This window comes from Lolium rigidum, chromosome 3, assembly GCF_022539505.1.
Source record: "Lolium rigidum isolate FL_2022 chromosome 3, APGP_CSIRO_Lrig_0.1, whole genome shotgun sequence".
Classification (NCBI taxonomy): domain Eukaryota; kingdom Viridiplantae; phylum Streptophyta; class Magnoliopsida; order Poales; family Poaceae; genus Lolium; species Lolium rigidum.
Genome location: NC_061510.1, coordinates 57,017,687 through 57,039,143, shown reverse-complemented (window position 1 = coordinate 57,039,143; position 21,457 = coordinate 57,017,687). Strand labels below are relative to the sequence as shown.

The 21,457-nt window shown below is 45.8% G+C and overlaps 1 protein-coding gene across 1 annotated transcript; it reads left to right on the top strand.

The window, feature by feature from the left end:
- Positions 1–1,128: 1,128 nt before the first annotated feature.
- On the top strand, positions 1,129–4,429 carry LOC124694872. The gene is made up of 3 exons (XM_047227803.1): positions 1,129–2,343; positions 2,802–3,181; positions 3,539–4,429. The coding sequence occupies exons 1-2, from the start codon at positions 1,129–1,131 to the stop codon at positions 3,114–3,116; spliced, it is 1,530 nt and encodes a 509-aa protein (XP_047083759.1). The 3' UTR covers positions 3,117–3,181; positions 3,539–4,429.
- The last annotated feature ends 17,028 nt before the right edge of the window (positions 4,430–21,457 follow it).

The following is a 21,457-nucleotide window of genomic DNA, read 5'->3' as shown; positions in this document are numbered from 1 at the left end:
AACAGAAACAGAACAGATCAAAAAACTTAGAGCTGGCTTTGGTCTATTTTATACAACGCAAAAAATATTTCATAAATACATGTAGTATAATATGGTTACATGTAGTATAATCAACAAGGAAAACCCAGTAAAAACATGTGAATAAAACCATGTAAGTTACATGGAGCATGGTGCTGGTGCTATCAACACATGTAAGTATTAGGTAAAAAATACATGCCAGAAGATTGCTGCTCAGATATACACAGTTCATTCTGAAAAAAATACACCTAAAACCACCGTAATGCACCATCGTGTATCAACGAGCTCCAACAGATCTACTACAACTAGATAGTCGACGAGATCGAACAACACACACACAATTTCAGTTCTGGGGAACAACACGCACGAAATTGGCCCCAGTAGAACACAAATCCAACAAGGATCTCCTCCATTGATTCTCCGCAACTAAAATGAAGACCAAATCGACGATTGAGTCCCAAACCCTAGCTGCCGAACGGGACGAACGAGCGCCGCGTCTAAATCATAAACACAACTAGCGCAAGTACTGGAAGCATCGAGATCAAGCAGCTAGCAGAAGTGCTGGAAGCATCGAGATCGAGAGATAGCATCGAGATCGAGGGACTCACCAACTGGAAGTACTGGAAGCAGCACGTCGCCGACGAAACCCCCCGCCGACGCCTCAAAGTCCGACGAGCACCCACCTCGAATGCGTCAAATCCTACCCGCCTCGGATGCGTCGATCCGCGATTCAGCGACGGCGAAGATGCTCCACCAACACTCCCACTCGCCAGGAGGATCGCCCACACCGGCCCGACGACCCGCTCGTCGCCGACGAAGCCAATCTAGTGGGGAATTTTGGAAATCGCCAGAGGAACATGAGATGGGGAGGAGAGCTGAGAGGGGTGGGCGAGAATGAGGACGATGGCTCGACTTCGAACAGTCTGTCGCGGAATCCGGGCGGCAGTTGTTGGACGAATCGCCAGGAGCCACAGATCCAAGATCGGACGGTGCGGAGAGGTGAGCACTCCGGTAGAGAGCATGGTGCCCCAGCAAGAAATAGATTTTCCGTTTTTCTTGTCAAAATTTCCGCTGCGTGAACTCGTCGCCACTCAGCAACCATTGTCCACCATGCCCTCCCTGTCCCAGCCCCCAACGTCAACGTCGGCGCCGCCGGCCGCTCCCACCGATATAACCGGTCTCGGCGACGATCTCCTCCGGGAGATCTTCCTCCGCCTGCCGTCCCTCCCAAGCCTCGTCCGCGCCGCCTTCGCCTGCCGCGCCTTCCGCCGCGCCGTCCGCTCCTCCCCCGCCTTCCGCCGCAGCTTCCGCGCGCTCCATGCGCCGCCCCTCCTCGCGTTCTTCCTCGACTCCAGCTTTGAAGTGGTCCCGATCTTCCCCTGCCCCTGGCGCCGCTGCGACCCGGACCTCGTTGCCGCTGATTTCTTCGGAATCCGCGTCTCACGCCACGACGACACCGGCGACACCGGGTGGGAGATCCTTCCCGGCTACGACGGCTACTTCCCCCTAAAAAAGGTGAGCCGGAGCACTAATTGGGCAGTGAGCCGGAGCACTACTTGGGTAGTCTCCTACAGACCGCTAACGCAGGCTCTGGATCTGTTCCTCTATAAGCCGGGGAACAGCATTGACCTTGAGTTCTACACTCTCTCCTCAGAAGATGGCCAAGGGCCGTCCCGTGTGGTCTGTGTCCGTCACCACTTCAATCGGAGGGCGCAGGTCGCCGTCTTCTCATCGAACACCATGGAGTGGCAAATTTTCCCCATGAACACACTGCTGCTGCGTGAAGGGGCCAGTTCCGGCACGGTGATGCGTGGGCTCATCTGGTGGCCAAACTGGATGCATCAGAAAATTGTGGTGCTCGACACCTTGACCTTTCAGTTCTCCCTAATCGATGTGCCCACGCCTTTGATGACGCTGTCGGATGAGTCGTCGTACAAGCTTGGTGAGACCAAGGATGAGAAGCTCTGCTTCGTATATATAAAGGATGACACACTTTATGCTTATTTCCGGACAGCCGGCAATGGCGGTGTCGTCGAGAGGTGGATGTTGTACAAGGAGTTCCCGTTGCGCACGATTGTTAAGAATGTCACTGGAGGCTCAATGGAGCAAGAGGGGTGTCCTGTCGATGTGGAAGTTGTGGCAGTCATCGATGGCTTTGTATACTTGACTATTTTCTACTGCAAGGACACACAACTTCGTGATTTGTGCCTATCCTTGTGTCTGGAAACATCGGAGATAAGCGAGCTCTTTAGTGATGCACGTGAGTATCATGAGGAGGTTCATCCCTATGTCATGGCATGGCCTCCCTCTTTGTTACAAATCAAGGTGAGCCTGCACTTATGTGTCAAGTATTCTTCTGGCCACTTTTTCGTAGATTCTATGCATATAATTTACTTGAGAGCATTGGATTGTTGTTTTGTTGTGAAAAGCTCAAAAACTTCTATCACATCCTGACATGCCTGATTTGCATAAATCGTAGTTCGTGAATTCAATTACAGATTGCATATTCGTACAAGGATGCAATATTTTAAATTTTACCTTGAATTTTTCTGCTTGTTACATGATGGCACACGGATATTATATAGTGCCGTATTGCACATATTTGAGTTTTAGATTCTTTTTCACTAAAATCACTCTGCGCTTACTTTTTTGGTAGAACAATATCATATTTCACTTTACTTGCCTGTGTATAAGTTTAACCAAATTGGTGATGTATGCATGTATCATCAGAATATATAGCCCACTTCAATTCATACATGCGCTGAAATCCCCCTTTGTCACAGGAGGAATCAGAAACTGAATTCACTGGAGACAGTGCCGCACACAATGATCCTATGGGCACAGAAAAAGCTTCCTCTGTGCTTGTCGCTGCACTGCAGTCACTCAGCCAAGCTCTGGTAGGTGACGGTGGCAGCAACATAGAAATATTGACGGAGTTACATTCCTTCATGCTTGACAGTAACAAAGAAACAGTGGCAGAGTTAAATGCCTTCTTGCGTCCTAACGGGGATGGCGAGGCCTCTCTAATGAGCACAATTGCTAGTTTGGACGCAAAGTTGGTAAGCGCAAGAGACCGTATCTTGAGGATAAGTGCATGATTCCATGATGGTGATTTGTGTGCTTGCTGCAGACAAAGATTCCAGGAAAGAAGTCGTCATAAAAGGTAAGATCAATGACTCGGTCGACAAGTGGGTGCATTTTTATATATCGATTGCTAGTAGTCTATTGTTTGCGTTGTTAGTACTAAAGTAGAGAATTAATGCTATAGTTGGGACATGATTGTTTGACCATTACTGGATGAGTTTGCACTTGACTGCAATTACAAATTTGAAATGTTGCTTTTGTATTTCATTTTTATTCTCTCTTTTTTCCTGATGTTAGAGCTTGACATTTCCCTTTTAAGCTTGCAATTCCTAATTAAATTCTGATTTAATGTGTACGCAGTTAAATGGCCTTATTTTCCTTGTGTGCTACAGTCTCTCTTTGAGTTGATAATTTTAACAGCTGTGAATATGCACAGGTTGTCCTATTCAACTCAATTTTCCGTTGATGCTTGCGAAGTAGCTGCATATCCGAGTAATGCTCGGTGTGGCAAGATGTTCAGGAAAAACACACCAAAATGGTCATAGCTTGGGAGTTAGGTGCCCGAGGCTATGCAAAATAGTCGCTGCACAACGATAGGCTCATTCGTGAAAATATTGCATACTCCTTGTTTACTTTCCCATTTTACTATGCGGAGTACTTCTTATTCATCCACATATGTAATTCCTTTTACTATGCTGTATAAGTTAAGGCTCAAGATATGTGAGCTGACCTCCCAAATATGTAATAGTGCAGCAAGGCCAGAAAAATACAGCCTTCATACGATTCCCCTCTTTAGATATTTTGTATATATTTTTCATGGTTTTCATGTTGGTGTACCCCAAAAGTACTCTCTGCATGTTGGTTTTCAAACTCTTTATCTTCGTATATCCTTTGTAGTATACATGCCTACATCATCTTTGAAGCTGAGCACGTAGCTTTATCTCATAACATGGCACTGGTAGGTTGGCAGTCTTACAGCTTTCACATAGCTGAAGTACATCTTAAGAACATATGTGTCATATCTAATAGTATAATGTATCTATTTGAAGTTTGAACTTTCTAGTTCAAGGGAATCATATCTGTGTTGATGAGGTATATATTCAGCCAAAGTCTGAGGTGCAGAGTCGAAATACCAGTCGGAAAGAGAAAAGGAGAGAGAACTAGCGACACGACTAGGCCTAAAACTAAGCCCCCAGCAACATTGGAACAGGCCGAGGCAAGAATGAGTGTTGAAGGAGGATCCTGTAGTAGAGGCTATGCAGAGAAACGAAATGCACTTGCTGAGTTATCACTACACCTTGAAAACTAGTACATTGTATCTATCTGAATTTTAAAATTTCTAGTTCAATGGCGATCGAACTAGCATACACCAACTTGATTTGGGAAAAAGGCTTTGATGTTGTTTCCTAGTTAAATGGCAGCTACACCGTGTTGAAATGGCATGCGTGAAAATCTTAGAGGAGAAGGACCTCTATGACAGAAAGAGGACAGTGTTTGTTGGTTACCTTCCATTTGATGTGAAGGTGTGTATATGATGTTGATGTGCTTAATCTTGTAGTCCTGCTGCTCTTTCAATGAAAATCAAAGTATCATAACGTCCACTTAATCTAAGTAACCAATGTCAATTTTGTTTCTTGGTAGCACATTAGGATGAAGAACTCTACCAGCATTTTATGATCCCAGAGGACCACAAGGTGATATTGAGGCTTTACACGTTGTTAAGGCTACAGAGTTAAGCCGAGGAAAGGGCATCGCTTATGTTCTATTCAAAACACTGGTATAATTTGTATCCTCGCTCTTCTGTTTAGTGTACTCTCAGTTCTGACTCATTGCAACCGGTAAAAGTTTGTCGGGTATATAATATGTTTATGGATAGCTGGATTTGTTATACTTATGTGATTGTGCAAAGCATTCCTGAAAGATGGTAAAATTAGTATACAAATGCTAGTATAACATAGAAGAGGATAAATGGAACACTTTCTTGCTGAACTGTATATTTTACAAAAGGAAACATCAATTGTTGAATGTTGCTTGTGTTGTACTTACTGAGTTCAGCATGACAGGTTTACTAGTGTTGTTCAAAAAAGGATGTGCTGCAATTCAATTATAACTAGTTAGAGTAATAAAATGCATGCTGTATAATTGTATGATGCCTGCTTCGAAGTTTCAAAGATATGATCCAGGCTTATCAATTGCACGATCAGTTTTTTTTTTTTTATACATACTCACAGGTGACTTACTATGGGAATTCTGCTTCTTTAGGAACATATAACATCTTAAAATGAATAAACTTATGATATCATCTCGTGAAATACTTTTCCACGTAGGCTATGAGAACATTGTTATCTCCTTGCAGGATCTTATGATCGTTTTAATGGGTGTTATTCAGGAGTCTGTTGTCAGAAAACGAGGTCTAGAGATCGCCTTTGAGCCTCACCCATGCAAAAGCATCTGATGTCACACCAAAGAAGCCTCCCCCATTGTGTATTTGTCGACATGATACTGAGTTTTCGTTGAAACTTGAAATTTGTTGGTACTTCTTTTTTTTGGGATGGCGCGAAGATGATACTATCTGTATACCATAGTCATATACTAGGTCAGATGATGATTGTAACCAGCACGCCAATGGTAGTTTACAAGAGATCAAGCCATGGACGAGCTGCATTTTGTCTTCCTAGATTCTGCTATGTATCTTGCTTGCTCTACATGCTGACTTGGAGATGCCTTTTGTGCCGGTAAATTATTATCATTAGACAATTTCATTTTGTTGAGAACCAATTTCGTGCTGGTCTTTTTTCTTTTGAGAATTTTCACGCTGGTAATCAATCTCCTGCTGGTTTAAACAGAGTATTTTACACACATAAATAGAACTTCTGACTGGAAGGAGCACATTGATTCACAGGTAACAAAAAAGAACTTTTAGCATGGTCTGAACAGATAAAAAAAGACGCATCTTTAACTGAATATACAAACATGATCTGAAGAGCTAGCCGAGGGATCAAACAAGTTGATACTCACTAAAAAATCAGTTAAAAATCATGCCTTTAACTATCCTGCATGGCTACAAATTTGAGATGGACAGAAGTTGTAGAAACTATTCTCCATCTACCGAATTAATAAGAGAGAAGTACAAGGTCTTCATGTACCAAAATATTGCAAATGCGGAGAACTAATTAAAAATCTAGAATGATCTTGATGTAGCTGAACATATTGCAACTGAAAGAGCATTCTTCCATGGAACATCATCTTCATCCTAACTTAGTCTTGCAATTCTGATGAACTTATGGTTAAGCTATTAAGTAGTTAAGAAGAGAAGAATTTGTAACCAATTTTGATGATCTTATTAAACTGTTATCGTGTTGATCATACATGCATGCATGCATGCTGACCAACTCGCAACAAGTTATTTAACAGACTGTCATTCACTTAGCAAGTTAGCAAAGTATTTCTAGAGCTACTGGAAGAACCAAAAAGGAGAGGCTTTCGACTTTGTTTCATTAACTTAGCAAGAAATATGACATGCCAATATAGTCAATGAAGCAAGAATCGACTATCTAACGAACTTGGGTGATCACACTGCTGCTTGTTTGATGAGTAACTATGTCTACTTAGGAATATGTTTCTGTCGTGCACGGATGTTATCTCATTCTGTTTACTAGGGAAAGATGCAAGCTTCTTATGTAGACCAGGCGACTAGCAAGTATTCTGATGCACTGGTACACATCAACCCAGGCTAAATTAGTGCGCAACAAGCCAACAACCCACCATACCCTCAACATTAGTCTAACCTCAATGCAGCCCCTTGGTTTACATTTGTAAACACATGGCACCGTATGGCTAAAATAACGAGCAGGTATCATGTTTCTTACTTAGACCTTATTACCCAATATAATGCTGGTTGGGCTTGGACATGTGAATGATTGTGGCCAGCTACGCCTAGTGGCAGTATTTGCTTTGGTCTACTTGATCGCTGACTCTGACTCTTACTTTCTTATTCGTGGAAATGCTGACATTACTTGCAGTTGTTAGTAATGAAAACCGAAGAGATAAATCTGAAGATATCAAGGAAACAAAAAGAGCGTCCTGATTTGTGAATACAAACGGCTGGAACCTTCTCTGTCTTTAAGCTTTTTTCGAGAATACGTCTCTGTCTTTAAGCTAAAGCCACTATCAATGTTAACTGTGATTTAAAAAGTAAGACAGTGCGAGAATGCAGTAATGCACTACCTGTTGCTGTCCACCGACAAACAGACACAGAGGAGCTATCGATACTCAGGCCTTCAAGGTTTCCTCTTTCACACAACTTTTGATGCTCAGATAGTTTGTCTTCAGTCAAGAATACTCAGACCTCTTTCCTATGTTTTTTCCTACTCAGATGGACAAATCCATAGAGATAGCACCATGAAACTGACAGTGTGTATTCAGACTATCCGTGCAATTTTTTCTGTGTATTGAGTTTTGATCTAGCTTGTCTGATCACAATTCGCTGCAAATTTATATTTCTGCTTCTCCCTGTTTCTGAGTTCTGACCCGATCTGTAACAGGTGTCTTGGCACACGAACATGGCCACAGGCTTTACTTCCAATCGTCGCAAATCAAATGTTCCCGCATCGTGAAAAAGTCAAATATTCCTACAACATGCATGCAACAAAAGACAATTAAAGCATAGGCACATGCGGTTGCTCCTAACTTCTTGCTGTAAGAATATTCCACAGAACATACGTTTCACAAGAAAGCATCGGAGGCGGAAGTTTCAACTTTCAATCCCAGATCCAAATTTTAGTCAAGGAAGAAACACTTACACTAACTTCTAGTTCAACGATGATAATCAAATGGACATGCGATCAGCCAGGGTGCATCTTCCGAAAAAAAAAGTATTGTTTGCAATTTGTAACAAGCACTAAGTCCCATTGGCCATTTTTTGGCATCAGTGGAGAGGGAATGCTGCGAGTGGAGCACTGGAACTTCATTTTTACTTTACATGAGAAGAATAATCCTCAGTGGTGGTGGTGCAGTGGCGAGCTTGCCTTTGTGCTCTTGGAGCCTCACGCTGCAGAATAAGGTTCAGTAGCCATCTGAAGAGTGCGAAGATGCTGGCAGGGCCCAGATGAACTAGCCGGTGGGACGAGCGAGGGCTGATCGATGGGCTGGGCAACGTCATCGATCGAACAGTGAAATCAGCTCAGGCATCCTATCCCTATCCTCATCTCTACTGATCTGTTCCATTAAGATCTTTGCCACCGAAGCATTTTTATATCATATCTGTCCAGTGCACTGCCGCCCTCATATGGTGTTTTGTCAACTTGATTGATGTAATAACGATAGTAACCTTATATCTACACTAATCATGTAATAAGCTGATGTGCCGTACCACTGCAGGTTCCGAAGTTTGCGTCGTACCTAGTTCGCTGTCCATTTTTAGGCTGATCAACCAGATTGTTTCCCGAAGGTTCACCCTGACAATCCAAACTGTTTGGAAGTACCACTGCAACTAGCTCTGAACGGATGGTTTTCCTTTGGCAATTCGTCACATAGACTTCAGTACCACTAAATTGTACTCCTCTTACTAGTATTTTTTTTTTGTTTTTTGCGAGAACCCCTCTTATCAAGCTGGACAGGAAGATCAGGTTGCAGCAGAGGCATATCCTACGATTACAGATAGTATCAAATTCAGAATTAAATTTAGTACTCTTCCGCGAAGTCTCTGACTCTGAACTCCGATCCGCCAGCGAGCCTTGTCTCCCTCCCCACTTGCCCAGCGGCGAGATCTACACACGACCTACCACAATTCTGATGCGCTCGTGCTTCACCCCAGATCTGCTCGATGCCAAATCATACAGCCGGCAGATCTCTGGATCAGTATCAGATAATGAGAAGGGAACAGAAACCCAATGATTGCAACTTATCCATCAAGCCGAGAGATAGAGAGGACGACATGCTGCTCACTCATTCTCCCGGCGTGGAGGAGTATTTCTAGCGAAGGTAGCTGGTCGCATCCATCTCGAAATATTTTTTTCTAAAATTAAAAAGAGATTATAAAGAAAGTGTGACTAGTGCAGATCGCATCGGCCGATCACTTGCCCACGACGGCAGGGGTTAACTCGTTAACTAATCAGGTCTGAAAACGGAGTGCTAATTGTCATCGTGGCCCAGTGATCAACGCCCTTATCCTGATGCGAAGAACAGATAATTTAAGCAGCGGAGACCGATCGATCGGAACCCGGCACCCGTTCCCGATTGCTGGGGGTTGGTCGCCGGCCGCCGTCGACGCGTTGCGTTGCGCGACGAGACGAGACGACGCTCGCTGGCTTCTTCTTCGCTAGGATAAGGGGCGAAGACGAAGGCGGAGCGGCGCGAGTGGCCGCATGTCATGCCGCGGTGGATCCCACGTGGCGTCCGTGCCGGTTTTGGCATCCACAAAATTATCCACAACCGCGAACAGCTCGACAAACGACAAGCGATGACTTAATCAACAGCTCTTTTGCAGTCTTGCCCGTCCCAAGCTCGTATATTCGTCTTTCGTGGGCTCGGATATACAGTCCTTGTCACACCATACAAAAAGAAAATGTATGTACGACTCCTTACCTGCATTATTTCATGGTACTTGTGTTCATAAGTTTGAGACTGGATAATGGCTTGAGATGTCAACGGATGGACGAACCAACATTGATTTTGCAAATGAGTAAAATATTTCCAATAGGAGTAGACTAACATAATGTTTATGCCACCATAAATAACATTTTTTTTGTTTAAATAAAATAACAAATGGATAGAGCTCACGTAGAAAATGATAGTTTCTAATAGTGCCCACTCTCACCCAAATCGACTTATGTACATTGGGATCATAATTATTTTTGTCTTCCTATGCTTCATGCATAGGATACAATTCGTGCACACACCATTTAAAAAGCAAGTGTCATAACCTTAATAATATGTAACATATCGAATACTAGCCAAAGACAATTCTTACAACATATATAGCTTAAATATCGACGTGACAACCCAAGTATATAATCAAATATCAACATGACAACAACTTATGGCCTAGCACTCGGTACATATGGACCAAACTATACATTGCACAACCTAGCCAATGCAAATATTTCCATCTTCCAACTTCTTTCTTTAATCAAGGGGCTTATAAAAAGAAGCGAACATACTTACAACTTAAGCTTAAACATAAATGTTTTGTCAGCTAAGGAACTAAAAAGATTTTTTGCATTTGTGTTTAGCTCTTTGATTAGCCCTGATTCTTGTTTTTGTTCTTGAAAAAAGGTCTAAAAGTTATGTTTTTTTGTTAAGCATATCAACAGAACATTATCTTTGATTTTCGGGACAATAGAATAACTTACCATATCAAGTAAAAGTAAAACAAAAAACTAATTGTCCTCGTGGCCTAGTAATCAAGGGCCTTATCCTTGTCCGAAGAACAGACAAGTAGTGGAGACCGATCCACCCGGTTTGATGGGGTTGGTCGCGCAACGAGGACGACGTGGTTTGTGCACTGTCACAGAAACGACGCTTTTGTTCGCTACTCTAGGATAGTGGCCGAACGTAGGTGGAGCGATAGCTATGCATGGAGCGGCGCCAGTGGTTGCATGCAATGCCACAGTGGATCCCACGTGGCATCCCTGCCGGTTTTGGCATCCAGAAAATTCTCCACAACAAAAGCTACTCGACAGATGATGACTTAATCAACCTCTTTTGCAGTCTTGCCCATTCCAAGCTCGTATATTCGTCTTTGGTGCCCGCCCTCGCGTATACGGTCCTTGTCGCAGATTACGTAGTTGAGTAAAATATCACCGATAGGAAAATGCGTGATATACTAGGACAATGTTTATACCACCATAAACAACAATTTACTTTCATAAAATAAAAAAATGGATAGAGCTCACATAGAAAATGATATTTCTAATAATGTATATTCCCACCCCAACTCGACTTTTACATTAGGATCATAGTTGTTTTGTCTTCTTATGCTTCATACATGGGCTGAACAATTCGTGTGCACACCATTTGTAAAACAAGTGTTGTATTTAACTTTAATAACATGCAACATATCAAATACTATTGGCAATGACTCAAAACTAACTGCTTACAATCATAACTAAATATCAATATGGCAAAATAATTTAACCCTGCACTAAGTACACATAGACCAATTTATTGTGTAATTTAGAAAATTTAAATATTGATAGTGACCCCAAACTGCGCGGGAAATGCATACCAGCTACAATTAAATGTATCCGCATTACAAGAAGTTATGGCCTAGCACTAAGTACATATAGATGCAAATATTTCATGCTCCAACTTTTATATTTAATCAAGGGTCTTATAAAAGATGGTGCTGATACTTACAACCTAATATTAAATAAAAATGCTTTTAATGTTTGGTCCGCTGGGAATTTTAACATATTGTTTATTAGTGTTTAGTTCTCTGAATAGCCTTGATACTTGTTTTTGTTCTTGAAAAGGTCTAAAAGTTCTTTCTTTTGCTAAGCATTTGAAACAAACAATATCTTTGATATTCTCGGACCAATGGAATACCTTACCATGTCTACCAGAAGTTAAACAAAAACTACATATTAACCTCTATCCGCTCTTAACCTACTCAGCCAACATTTAGACATCACAAACATTCTCCCCAGTAGCCATGGGAACACAACCAGTATGACAAAAACTATTGCACATCCTAACCAATGAAAATATTCATCTCCTGACTTCTATGTCTAATCAAGGTTCTCTGTGATTTTTTTTCCACACTATTACCACATTTTTAACAAAAAAATTTAGAACCATCTACTTGATAACAATCAACTAACATGCATACAACTTCAAGGTAAACATAATACAATTTTAATGGTCACTAAGAAAATATTTTTTAGCATTATACTCCAATAATGTTTAATGGAGTAGTTCTCTAAGGTTTAGCTCTACTGATCTGTTCCAGTAAGATCTTTGCCACCGAAGCATTTTTGTACCATATTTATCGAGTGCACCGCCACCCTCATGGAGTTTTGTCAGCTTGATTGATGTAACTATGATAGACTTATATCTACATTAATCATCTAATGACATTAGCCTTGATTCTTGTTTCTGTTCTTGAAAAGGTCTAAAAGTTATATTTTCTATTAAGCATCATTTCAACGGAACATTATCTTTGAGTTTCAACAAATAGAATAGCTTACCATATCGAGAAAAAGTAAAACAAAAATTAAATGTCATCGCGGCCTAGTAATCAAGGGCCGTATCCTGATCCGAAGAACAAACAAGCAATGTAGACTGATCCATCGGAATCCGACACCCGATTTGCTAAAGTTGGTCGCGCAACTAGACGATGATTCGGAGCGGAACGACGCTTTTGTTCGCTACTATAGGATATGGGTTGAACGTAGTTGGAGTGGTGGCTATGCGTGGAGCGGCGCAACTGGTCGCACGTGATGGCGCAATGGATCCCACGTGGCATCCCTGCCGGTTTTGGCATCTAGAAAATTATCCACAACAGAAACAACTCGACAAATGATGACTTAGTCAACCTCTTTTGCAGTCTTGCCCATCCCAAGCTCATATATTCGTCTTTGGTGGCCGTCCTCGCGTATACGGTCCTGTAACACCACACAAAACAAAATGTATACACAACTCAACGCTTCCATTTCATATTATTTGGTGCGTATAAGTCGAGGCTGAGTAATTATTAGAGATGTCAAAGGATGGACGAGAGGACATCGATTATGTAGTTGAGTAAAATATTACCGATAAGAAAATGTGTGATATACTAGGATAATGTTTATACCATCATAAAAAACAATTTATTTTCATAAAATAACAAATAGATAGAGCTCACAAAGAAAATGATACTTCTAATAATAATCGTTCCCACTCCAACTCGACTTCTGTATACTAGGATCATAGTATTTTGTCTTCTTATGCTTCATACATGGACCGAACAATTCATGTACCACCATTTACAAAAGAAGTTTCATAACTTCAATAACATGCAACATTCAAATACCAATGACAATGACTCCAAAGTGACTGCTTAGAGCATCTCTAAGAGATGATGTATGATACATCGTCGTTGATGTCTTATACATCACTTGTTTTTTCTCGTTTTCCTGTTTTTACATCACCTGCTTGTGCTCTCAAAAGTTAGATGATGTTAAATACATCACCTGTTCTTTGAAAATGCTCTAGGATATGATGCAGTTGATGACGAGTTTCCTATGATCAACAACAAGGGTTGTTGCGGTACTTGTAGCAGCAAATATTATGTATATAAGTTCGTCCCTGAGAAGTTTTGCAAATGACAATAAACACAACCCCACAATTGCATTGTCACGCGCAACCACATTCACACCCAAATCGTGATTTGGAAATAGTCTATACTTAAATTTTTTAAGAAAACACATATTTAAGAGTTTGAAGTAACTAAAAGCAAAGTAAATCATAAAAGTAAACTAAAGTAAGAGTGTGTTGAGAGTGTGTTTGCGATATGGTTGAGGGGTTATCAAGGAGTAAGTTCCACCACTAGTATTGCTATTACTTATGACTAGAATGAACTACATCTTTGCTATGCTATGTGTGGGGAGATCTCCATAATAAGATGCGCCCAAAAAGCCACCGATCATCGCATCTCTAAATAATCACAACAGCTAGTCTTCTGCAAGCCACATATTGACTATTGCTATTAAGGGTTTTACCCCATGGTTATCGATATGAGCTTAATAAGTCCCTCCTTATCCCCCTCTTCCATGTGTTAATGTGTCGATACGGTAATGTCACTTCTCGCCGTAAACTTTACAACACTTCAAAGGGAACGTAGTTCCCTCTCGAGACCATAAGGAAAATATTACATGGTACGCAACATATAATATCAAGATAGAGAACTAACACACATTCATAGATCAAAGGTATAAGTCATCTTTATCTCACATCATAATATTACTAGGCTTTCTCCATATCTCCCCAAGAAGAAAAGAACTACTCATACATGAAGGGAATCAACATCATGATAATATGAATATGAAAGTGCAATTGCATACAATTGTAAATCCTAATGGAGTTCGGATCACAACCAAACCAAGTAGACAAAGGGGATTGGATATGTAGACATTGATGATGATGATGATGGAGATCAATATGTTGCCCTTCAAGATCCTAGTCTTCTCCTCCTCTTTTGTGTTGGTGGAGATGGTGATGGAGGCGGTGGTTGTGGAGGCAGCGGCAGCGGTGGAGCGACAGGGCTCCGCCCTTAGGGCATGGATGATTGGTGCCTCTCCTAGGCTCCTTCCCTCTTTATATAGGTGCTAGAGGTCAGTTTCGTGAACCGGCGGAGCTCGGGGCCGAATATGCCCATTGGGTCTTCACAAATGTTGTTCCGTTTGACGAAATGGACCCAACAGAGCCCAGTACGGGCGGGCTCTGCCCGTACCAATGGTCGCTGTTGTGGGTATACTTCATGGGTGTACCATCGACAGTGCCTAGATCTGGCAAGCCTGGGTGGCCCACAGATGGTGATGAGGCATGCGGCCCAGTTGCTGTTGATCCTGAAGGATGAAGACCGGCCCAGGAGAAGGGAGCCGGATCCTACCGACCTTTGGAGGTACCCGGATCCCTGAAGGCCCAGTAGGAACCCGGATCCGGGACGACGTATAGAGGGAGGCGGATCCTTGACGTACACGGCAAGACATTGTACCGTAGTTAGGCAAACCTGTATCCGGCTAGGACTCTCCATGTAAACCCTAGATCCGTGCGCCTTTATAAGCCGGATCCCGGGAGCCCTAGAGGCACAACCACAACTCATTGTAACAACGCGAAAGCGCCCAGATAATTCCAGACAAGCAGCAGTAGGCCCTGTCATCGAGCAGGTGTTCCGAAGCTGGGTAAATCACGTACCACCGTCCCGAGTGCTCTCCGCCATATGGCCCCTACATCTTCTCCCCCTCGTGAGGATCCCTCCTCCGAGGTACCATCGAATAGGCAACGACAGTTGGCGCCCACCGTGGGGCCTGAGGCGTCTGGAGGCCGGAACCGGGAGGGTTCCGCCATGGGAAGCTACGACGACACCATCGCTGTGGGGCGCGTCCTTTACGCCGGAAATCTTCCGATCGTCCCTCCGGATGAGTGTTGGATTCCGGCTAAGACAAACCCCGTCAAGCTCTCCATCGTCCCAGTCGGCGACATACACATCTTCATCGGGGAAACCGTCGATTCCGACGGAAACCCACTGGTAAGTAGCGCTGACGCGACCGCCGATGAGCAGGACGCAGTCGCGAAGATCCGATCTGAGATGCAGGAACTTCCTAGAGAAGATTCCGCCTTGGATCTGGAAAAATCAAAACCCACCCAATCCGCCCCTGAGCAGGAAACAAAGGTGGAAGACCAATGCAGATCCGCCTGGGTCTCCCAGGTGTTAGAGAAGCAAAGGTGTCACTTCGTGCACTTCTTGGCCCATACCGCCGGAACCGCCCCTCAGGAAGCCGGAGCTGGTCCCGAGAAGGTCGAGGCACCGGAAAACAACGCTGCTCCGGATCCGCAGGAGGCTGTCGGAGAAAGCGGAACTCCGGTGGAAGAGTCGATTCTGGGTAACCTAAGCCCAATTTCCGGGGATGCCCCCTCCATGGATACTGAGGAGTTCGACCGCAAGGTGAAGGAATACGGATACGGTGATCAGCCCGAAGTTGAATCCGCCCAGCCTAAACAGGTCCTCGCAACCTTGGCGGCGCTGGATCAACGCGAATCAGAGGATGACAACACCTACTCCGATCCACAACCATCCCGTGCAAGATCTCCGCTCTCGCGGGAGCGTCCGCACAAGGAAGTGTTGTCCCCAGAAGAGCTGGTTGAGCAAGCAGGCATGGAGGCAATCGCACACTCGGATATTCTCAACAAACCCATAACCCCTGACGATGCCGCAGATCCGGAGGCTCTAGAAGCTAAAAGACAGGAGATGCTGGCAACAGCCCAGAAATTCGCCAGAACCGCAGCGGCAATGCTGGATGAGAGGAAAGAAGCCGCGCACTTCGTGGAAAATTTCCACCAGTGAGAGCTTGAGGTTGATGAACAACTGGTAAAAGTCAAGGAGCTCCAGCAACACTGGAAAGACAAGGTCACCGAGCTTCAGCGGGAGGCCGATAAAATCAGGCGGGATGCTATACCTCCCCGCAAGATTACCTTCGTGACCCCCACTGAGCAACAACCACTCGCAACTCCAAAGGATAACATGAAGAAGGCTGCGGAGATCTTGAAGAAAAAGACCGAGGAGATTGACATCGAATACGTCCGTACGCTTGTTGCCTCAGCAATGAAGCAGCAGAGCAAGGCAGACACTTCACGCAGGTTGGAATCCAACCCGGAGCATTGCATCTCTACTGCGCAGAAGGACGCCTACGACAATCTCCATCGCGGTGACGAATCGCGAACCGGATCTTCGAAACGTAGAAGGAAAACCAGAGAACACCCAAATCCAATCCCCGTACAATCAAAGACACCTCCGTCAGATCCGAGAAAGGGAAAGGATGCGATGTACACTGGTAGGAACAAGTACCGGAATCCCTCACCTCCACCCAACGGACATCCACGTCCTCCACTCCCTCGCCGCCGTAGTCCAGTCGGAAACACCAGGCCTCACGGTCCAGGTGGAATCAACATCCGCGACAACGTGCCGCCTCCGAGGAACAGAGAGCGTACGCCGGAACCTCGTCGAAGCCGGAACAACGATCGAGAACCCGAGCCTAGGAGGAGTCGGAACGAGGAGCGTGACCCGGAGCCTCGCAGAAGCCGGAACGATGAAGGCAGCCATCGAAGCCGGAGTCAACACCGCGAAGGACGGGGAGATTCGGATGGCGGAAGCAAGAGGTCACATCGGGCCCCTCGCAGGTCTCCCTCACCACCACCTAGCGGTGGAGGCGGAGGTGGAGGCGGAGGTGGCGGCCGGAGATCTCGCTCTCGCTCAAAACCCCCCCGCCACGGCTCGCGTGACGCGCGGGAACGTCTCAACGAATACAGAACTGATTACATAGGCCCAAAGTGCTTCGGCAGGATGATTCGAGAGGAACTAACGCCAAGGATGAACCTCAAGCTACCCGGAAACCTGAAGACCTATGATGGCATCGAAAGGCCGGATACCTGGATTGAGGATTACTATAATGCAGTAACCTTTGCCGGAGGAACCCCTAATATCGCCTGCCGCATGCTTCAGTTGTACCTTGTAGGTCCAGCCCGTATCTGGCTCAGCGACCTCGAGAAGAATTCCGTCTTTTGCTGGTTCGACCTGAAGACCGCCTTCGAAAAGCACTTCAGGGGCACCTACAAAAGACCTGCCACAACAAGCGACTTACAGGCGTGTATCCAGAAGAAGGGTGAAACATCAAGGAACTTCCTCACCCGATGGTTGGCATGCAGAAACGAGTGTGAAAATGTCGATCACACGACAGCTATGCACGCCTTTATAGGAGGACTGCAGAGAGGAGGATTTCTGCGACACAAGCTCACTTGCTTGGCTAACGCAAATAAACTGACTTTGGATGACATGATCTCCATCGCCAGTGATCATACTGCCGCCGATGACGACGCAGGCGGAGACCTAGCAGCCACAGCAATTCCCCTGCACCAGCAAAAGAAGAACCGTGACAACGGTAACAGCAGCGGCAGCAAGCGGAAAAACCCCTCAGATGACCAGAAGAATGGCGGATCCGAGATGGTCGCCGTGGCGTTCCAACGCGGAGGTCAAGGAGGTGGAAGAGGACGCGGCCGCGGCGGTGGAGCCGGCAGGGGCCAGCAGTGCGGTGATGAAGTCACCGCTGCCGGAGCGCGCGCTCCCCAAACCTACGAAGAGTACAGGGACATGCCCTGCCTGGCCCACCTGGATCCGGCTACGGGGAAGTCCACTCACACCAACCGCAACTGCAAGTGGGTCAATGATCTAAAAAACGACCCGGAAGCAGGATACAAGCGAGCCCGGAAGCACCGCCCACGTGGCAAAGGAGGCAAGGGCAAGAACAAAGACAAAGAGGAGGACAGTTCCGAGGCAATGGATGAGGATGATGCTTCGCCGGACCCCAAGGAAGGATCCGCAGCTAAGTCCAACCCCTTCGGTAAAAAGAGTGTAGGCGCTTATCACACCTTCCTCGGAACACCAACAGTCCGCGCCTCCAAGTCAGCTTTCCGGATCCTGAACGCCACGGTTCCAGCTGTGCCGCAGTATATCAGGTGGTCGGAAGTCCCGTGCACATTTGATAGGGAGGATCACCCTACCATCGTGCCAAAAGAATGCTACGCCTTGGTTGTAAGTCCCAGCATCGACGGCTATGACTTCTCCAAGTGCCTCATGGATGGTGGAGCCAGCCTGAACATCATGTACCTGGAGACTCTGGAGCGGATGAACCTTACCAAGGAGCAGCTCAAACACAGCAACACTGAGTTTCATGGCGTGGTTCCGGGTAAAAAGGCGAATTCCCTCGGCAGCATCAGACTTCCCGTGGCCTTCGGCGATGTTAACAACTTTCGCGAAGAGATGATCACGTTTGAGGTCGTGCCCTTCAAGAGCTCCTATCACGTCATATTCGGCAGGCCCACCTACCACAAGTTCCACGCAAGAGCGTGCTACATCTACAACAAGCTCATGATTCCGGGTCCCAATGGTATGATTACCATATCCGGAGACTACAAAAAGGCTCATGAGTGCGAGTTGGGCGAAGCCGCCTTTGCAGAGTCTGTCATATCTGGAGAGGAGCTGAAAGGCTACAGAGCCGTGGTGGATCCGACTGAAATGCAGACCACCAAGAAACAGATCTCCGAACAGAAAAATTCCTTTAAGGCCGCGATAGAGACCAAGAAAGTCAACTTCAAGGAAGGAGACGCCACCAAGCAGGTCTCAGTCGGAGCTAACATGGACCCCAAATAGGAAGACGCGCTCGTCGAGTTCCTCCGCGCTAACATGGATATCTTCGCATGGCAACCTTCTGACATGTCCGGAGTACCTAGGGAACTCGTCGAGCACTACCTCAACATAAACCCGGGGGCTAAACCGGTGAAGCAAGCTATGCGACGGTTTGGAGATAAGAAACGCCGCGCCATAGGAATGGAACTAGCTAAGTTACTAGAGGCAGGTTTTGTAATAGAAGTTATCCATACTGATTGGGTCGCAAACCCCGTCCTTGTACCCAAAAAGAATTCTGAAATACTAAGAATGTGCATCGATTACTCTGGCTTGAATAAGCACTGCCCGGAGGATCCGTTTCCCTTGCCGCGCATTGACCAGGTCATTGATTCGACGGCAGGGGCAGAACTTCTGTGTTTTCTTGACGCATATTCCGGGTATCATCAGATCCGGATGAAGAAGTCCGACCAAAAGGCGACCTCATTCATCACCCCATTTGGCACTTACTGCTATGTTACTATGCCTTTTGGCTTGAAAAACGCAGGTGCCACCTACCAACGTACGATGCAACGGTGCCTGAAGGACCAAACTGGCCGGAACGTACACGCCTACGTCGACGACATCGCGGTCATGACTCGGAAAGGCTCCGACTTGATCAGCGATCTCACAGAAACCTTTGAGAATCTCCGACGCTACAAGATGATGTTAAATCCGCTAAAGTGCGTCTTTGGCGTTCCAGCTGGAAAACTCCTTGGCTTCATTGTCTCTAACAGGGGCATTGAGGTTAACCCGGAGAAAATCAGGGCAATTTTGTGCATCAAAAGGCCAACTTTTCTCAAAGATGTGCAACGACTAACTGGTTGTGTTGCAGCAATCAGCAGGTTTGTTAGCCGTCTTGGCGAGAAGGCGTTACCCCTGTACAAGCTATTGAAGAAGACAGACAAATTTGTCTGGGATGAGGCAGCAGATGCAGCACTTCAAGGGTTGAAGGAAATACTCACCTCCCCACCTATCCTAGCAGCGCCAGGAGAGTCAGAGCCTATGCTCCTTTACCTAGCAGCTACCAACAGAGTCATCAGCCTCGTCATCATGGTGGAGCGACAGGAAGAAGGACACGAATATGGAGTCCAAAGGCCAGTCTACTATATTAGCGAAGTGCTTACGGAGTCCAAACAACGCTATCCTCACTTTCAAAAGCTAGCCTATGGAGTTTTCCTAGGCAGCAGGAAGCTGAGACACTACTTCCAGGAGCATCCAGTAACAGTTGTGAGCAAACCTCCGCTGTCAATGATTCTCAACAACGCTGAAGCAACAGGAGCATAGCAAAATGGGGCATTGAATTATCCGCCTTCGACATCAACTACAAAGCCAGGACTGCGATCAAGTCCCAGATCTTGGCGGATTTTGTCACAGATTGGACAGAAGCTCCGGATATAGATCTAGAGCCGGAACTAGAGACATGGGTTATGCACTTCGATGGATCCAAGAAGCATCAAGGCTCAGGAGCCGGAGTCACCCTGAAGTCCCCTAACGGAGAAGAACTGCAGTACGTTCTGCAGATCCACTTCGAAGCTACAAATAATATGGCGGAATACGAAGCTCTACTACACGGACTGCGCATCGCTAAGGAGATTGGGATCAAGCACATCATTTGCTGCAGAGATTCCGACTTGGTGGCACAGCAAGTAGCTGGAACTTGGAACGCCAGAAACTCTGTCATGGCGGCTTACAGAGACGAAGTTGACGAGATCGCCAAATGCTTCCTCGGATACGAAGTCAAGTACGTCAGGAGAGACAACAACGCAGCGGCAGACATGCTATCCAAGCTCGGATCCGGCAGGAAGCCAATTCCGCCTGGAATTTTCCTGGAGCATCTCCGGATACCCTCGGTAAAGGGCGCTAACCCGGAAAACCCAGAAGTGGCAGTATCTCCGGCTAGAGAAGTGATACGTCTCCGACGTATCGATAATTTCTTATGTTCCATGCCACATTATTGATGATATCTACATGTTTTATGCATACTTTATGTCATATTTATGCGTTTTCCGGAACTAACCTATTGACGAGATGCCGAAGTGCCGGTTCTCGTTTTCTGCTGTTTTTGGTTCCAGAAATCCTAGTAAGAAAATATTCTCGGAATTGGACGAAATCAACGCGCAGAGTCTTAGAATTGGACGAAGCTTCCAGAACACCCGAGAGCCGCCAGAGGGGGGCCACAGGGGCCCCAGATGACAGGGTGGCGCGGCCAGGGCCTGGGCTGCGCCCCCCTAGTGTGTCGTCGCCTCGTCGACCTTCCGACTCCGCCTCTTCGCCTATTTAAAGGTCCCTGACCTAAAACTTCGATACGAAAAAGCCACGGTACGAGAAACCTTCCAGAGCCGCCGCCATCGCGAAGCCAAGATCTGGGGGACAGGAGTCTCCTGTTCCGGCACGCCGCCGGGACGGGGAAGTGCCCCCGGAAGGCTCCTCCATCGA